Source organism: Nansenia antarctica, assembly GCF_963989245.1.
Source record: "Nansenia antarctica genome assembly, chromosome: 5".
NCBI lineage: Eukaryota > Metazoa > Chordata > Actinopteri > Argentiniformes > Microstomatidae > Nansenia > Nansenia antarctica.
This window is the reverse complement of record NC_137690.1, coordinates 57,026,125-57,030,603: the sequence shown is the minus strand read 5'-3', so window position 1 is coordinate 57,030,603 and position 4,479 is coordinate 57,026,125. Positions and strand designations below refer to the sequence as shown.

Here is a 4,479-nt window from a genome sequence, read left to right as displayed (position 1 = left end):
TTCACTTTCACACACACACACACACACACACACACACACACACAGACACACACACACACACACACACACACACACACACACACACACACACACACACACACACACACACACACACATTATAGACTGTCCAGTAAAAACAATCTATCATGGACACTTGTTGGAGGGGTTTAACCCTTATGCTCTGAACAATGAATCATTCATAGAGATATAAATCCTGATAAATTAGGCTTATCACACTATTGAGAAATAGCCGTTTGACAAATAGGTGACTTACCAGTAGCCTAATAGTATTTCTCATCTCATATAGTAATTCAAACATTATTTATTGTGTTTTTTTTAAATAGATAGTATTGGCTAACTTTACACGTCTTACAATATGACACTACATGCACAGCAAAATCACTTAAGCTATTTAGGAAGTTGTCACCCAGTAAATAAAAAGGATACCAGTGACTCGCAAAGACAACCCTTACCTCACCACCCCGTACATCACCAGAATGTTCCCCAGCAGTCCCACCACACAAATGACAGAGTAGAGAGCCGTGATGGATATGGCCATTATAATATCCACTGCACTCCTAACCGGACTCTGTTCTGTGTAGTTGCCGCTGGGCTCGAATCCCGCGTTGTCCGGAAAGGTGACATTAAAAGGGATCACCGAGTGAAGGTCGGCAAGATCAGCACCCGGCGCAGTGGACGGCTCCATGTCTAGAACTTGCGCGACTGTGTTCGCTGTCCCTTCTCTCTGTGGTGCTGAAAACTTAACCCAACGCCAGTCGGGTGTAGGCTCTCTTTTGTTTAGGCGACTTGCCTTTAGCGTGCGTAATGAACCTAGCACTGCAAAAGGTGAGGTGTAGAGTTGAGAGTTGATTTAACAGACGGGTGTTCTCAGAAGAAAGAAGAGTGAACGACTTTTATCTGTTGAAATCGCAAAGATTAATGCTTTTACATTACGTTAGATAAAAAAAAATAAATAAAAAAAAAACGTAGATGGAATTAAGGAGCGTTCTTCTGGTGTCCTGTTGTCCGCCGCTCTCCTGACCGGTCGATATTGACTGTAACCTTTTTTGCAATAGGTGCCTGCAGTGATTTGCTATGGTTCTTCTAACGCCTGTTACCCCTCGCCTTCTGCTTGTGTTTTATAACCAACGTTATACGTCGACGTCAAAGCTACGTAGTTGGCTGAGAAAATGCAACTGAACTGAATGCACTGATTGATTAGCACGCTTGTATTTTGATTGATTAGACTACCTGTATACCCAGGTTTTAAACGTATACAGTAGGCTGCTTTATAATTAAAGAGGGCATCTGAGATTCAAACACAAAAAGGTCTTCCGTTACTTTTTTTGGTAAACAGCTGAGAGATGTGGCTTGAGAAATAGACCACGCTCAAATTCATAGACAGGGCAATGCAAGTAGGCTACTGACCATCCATGAGATTAGTTTTAAAATAAGCTTATATTGTGGGTTCTGATGAGACCAGTTTAACTAAGCTCATGAGGCATTAATACTTTATATTCTTTAAGAATCAATTGCTATATAATTAAATTAAAAGGTCATTTAACAGTAGGCCTTTTTTTTTTTTTGCATAATTATCAAGGCTACTGATTATGTGTAAATCTATGCCTAGGTGATGAGTGGCAAGCAAACACAGAAAATGTAGCCTAATTACTGGGTGCCTCAGCTGGTTTTGATGGAGCAATATCCAAAGCACATTATGTAAGGCTCAAATTAAAATCTAACTGGAAAATGTGGGCAGCACACAGGCCTTACATCATATATTAATGACCAAGAACATGCAGTGGAGGACAATTATACTCAATGATTTCTATAACAAATTGTGAAACTTTATTATAGTTTTTATAGTTTATATGCACTGTGTGCAATAGCCTGGGGATGAGGTTATTTGATGTCTACTCTCATTAAGTCAGACTCTCCAAGAGATTCTGGGTTCTGAGATTACAGTACCTTCTCCATAGAAATAGACATCTGTGTTCTGTTATGCCCACTGCCCAATATAACTTACATTACATACAAAAGGTTAATTTGCATACTATACTAATGTTCTATTTCAGAATTCATTTTTATAACAAACACACATGATATTACCAGCAGACCTCATTCGACACCACCACAAGAGAACACTATTTCTATTTATTACCAGTTCACATTGTTATCAAACATATTACATCATTGACCATCCACTATTCATATTTCAATGTAATAGATAAAGTGCTCTGAAATGAATTTATTTATTGGTTTATTGGTTTATCTGAAGTATTTGTTTGGATGTTTAGATTCATTCATCATATTTAGTTTTATATTAACAAAACGATACCCACCGTGTGAACCAAAAAGAAGCAGAACTGCATACGAATTCAAATATGCTTCGCTACACACAAAGAATGTTTCCATTTGACTATGTACTAGAATACTACAGTATAGATACTACATCTGATTAAGAAGGGCTCTCGGACATGGCCCCATTCTCTGAGATTGATCATGGCAAGCCAGAACTCCAGGAACATGGCAATTACCGCTGGGTCTCGTAGGTGAAGCATGATCGATCTGGAAGATGTTCTGCTTGCTCATCATCAGTGATCTGAAAGCTCTGATATCTCTTCTGGGAAATGAATGTTTAGAAGATATACTACCTGTGATTCCACATCAAAATGTTTTAGAAGGGTGATTAAGCCCATCACTCAACATCCATCACTCCCCCTCCATCTCCATCTCTCTCTCCATCTTTCTCTCACTCTCTCTCTCTTTATCCTTCTCTTTCTCTTTTTCTCAGAAACAAATTGATTTCCCTCCTATGCTGTGTCGATCAGTCTCTGTGTCCCTGTCCTCGTCCACTTTGGCAGACTCTGATGGCCCTTTAGTGCCATGCAGTTAACCACAGTCCATCCCCAACAGAGATGCTTTTGTTCTCATTCAGTGCATTTTCTAGTGACATCCATATGTTTTAATTATCTCTAGTTGAGATTGTGTGAAGCGTCACACACCCATTGATTAATGGGGTTGACACATCCTTATCGTGAATTGTTTGAGAACAGTACAAACACAATTTAAATGTATTTCCTTCTCACTGTATCTGACAACCTATTGAGATGTTTAAATGTTCCTCCAGGGCTTGGCTAAGGGGGGAGGCTTTCCCATGAGAGACAGAGAGAGACAGGCACGGCACCAGTGACGTTGTTAGGCCTGACCGTCCAGGGTAACAGCCCCACATGTTTTATGAATAGCCCCAGATCTCCGGTTCCGTAAAAAAAAAAAAATCAGCTAGCACCCCCTCCCCAATCTCCCCCCTCCGGTCGACAAAACGTGGGCTGGGCTAAGCCCCCGATGTTTCAAGATTGTAACAACGCCTCTGCATGCCACAGTGAGAGAGGGAGGCAGTGAGTGATTACCACCATGTGCTCTTCCCAAGATCCCGCGTGACACCAGGCTTCTTTTTTCTCCTATTTCCCTCTGGTTTCACTTTTAAATGAGGACGTTCAGTGTGTGGCTGCAGGATGCTGACTGGAAACAGTTTATCAGATCCAAAAAATGGATGATGTTTCCAGATCCCCAAATCTTAGTGAAAATACAAATACATTACATTTAATTTCAACGATTTAATTTGATTTCAGTTGGTCTGATTTACCTTGAATGGACCAAAAAACAACTCTGACTTTGTTCCACTAGACCGCTGCCTTTTGTCATTGCAGCCGTTGACATGAAAATTAAATTTCAAATTGATTACAGCTATCCTTTGTTTCTTGTCAGTAAAGACTATAGCTATACAGGCATATACTAACTTGTTGTTTTTTTATTGTTAGTGTCCCTTTGCAAATATATTCCTATTCATTTTGGTGATGGGAGTAGGGAAGCTCAGTGCTTGGCACATAATGTGCTACTATTACTTCTGTGCCAATGTGTCCCATTTACATTTACATCTTTCACATTTAGCAGACACCTTTATCCAAAGTGACTTACAAAAAATACATTTCACATATGTGAATCATCTATCATCAACCAGGGACCATTGGCAGTTACAATGCTAGAAGAAGGAAGAATTATTCCCCCCCCCCCCTCCCCCTCCCCTTTGCCCAGTGGTAACAAGTGACAATTGAGTGGTGAAGTGTATTAAAGCCCTCTCTCAAATGGGTGGGTTCCTATGCCTCTTTGTCACGGTCAGAGCAGATGGGGGTAGAGATGAGTGAGACGTCGAAACACATTAGCTGTTTCCCTGATTTCACTCACACTTTTGGACACAGATATAAGAGGTGAGCAGAATGTGATCTGACACACAGGGAAGGTCTTTGTTCACACCATATGGTCATCCTTGGTTCTCCTCCCACTCCAAAACAGTGACTCTTTTCTTTTTACTGGGCTGTGGCTCCTTAGGGAGATATCAGAATTAGAAATATATCATATTTGTGAGTGAGATCATTTGTTAAACATTGACTGTGTTTCATCATGGTTCAGTGAATTTGC

The 4,479-nt window shown here is 40.4% G+C and overlaps 1 protein-coding gene across 2 annotated transcripts in view; it reads right to left on the bottom strand.

The window, feature by feature from the left end:
• Window positions 1-706, bottom strand: part of oprd1a (opioid receptor, delta 1a) — a gene marked incomplete at both ends in the record, with an annotated part of 10,477 nt that extends 9,771 nt beyond the window's left edge. For both annotated transcript variants that reach the window (XM_080532520.1, XM_080532521.1), the window contains one exon: window positions 474-706. In XM_080532520.1, coding sequence (XP_080388646.1) covers window positions 474-706 — 233 coding nt within the window. The remainder of the gene's footprint in view (window positions 1-473) is intronic.
• Window positions 707-4,479: the final 3,773 nt, after the last annotated feature.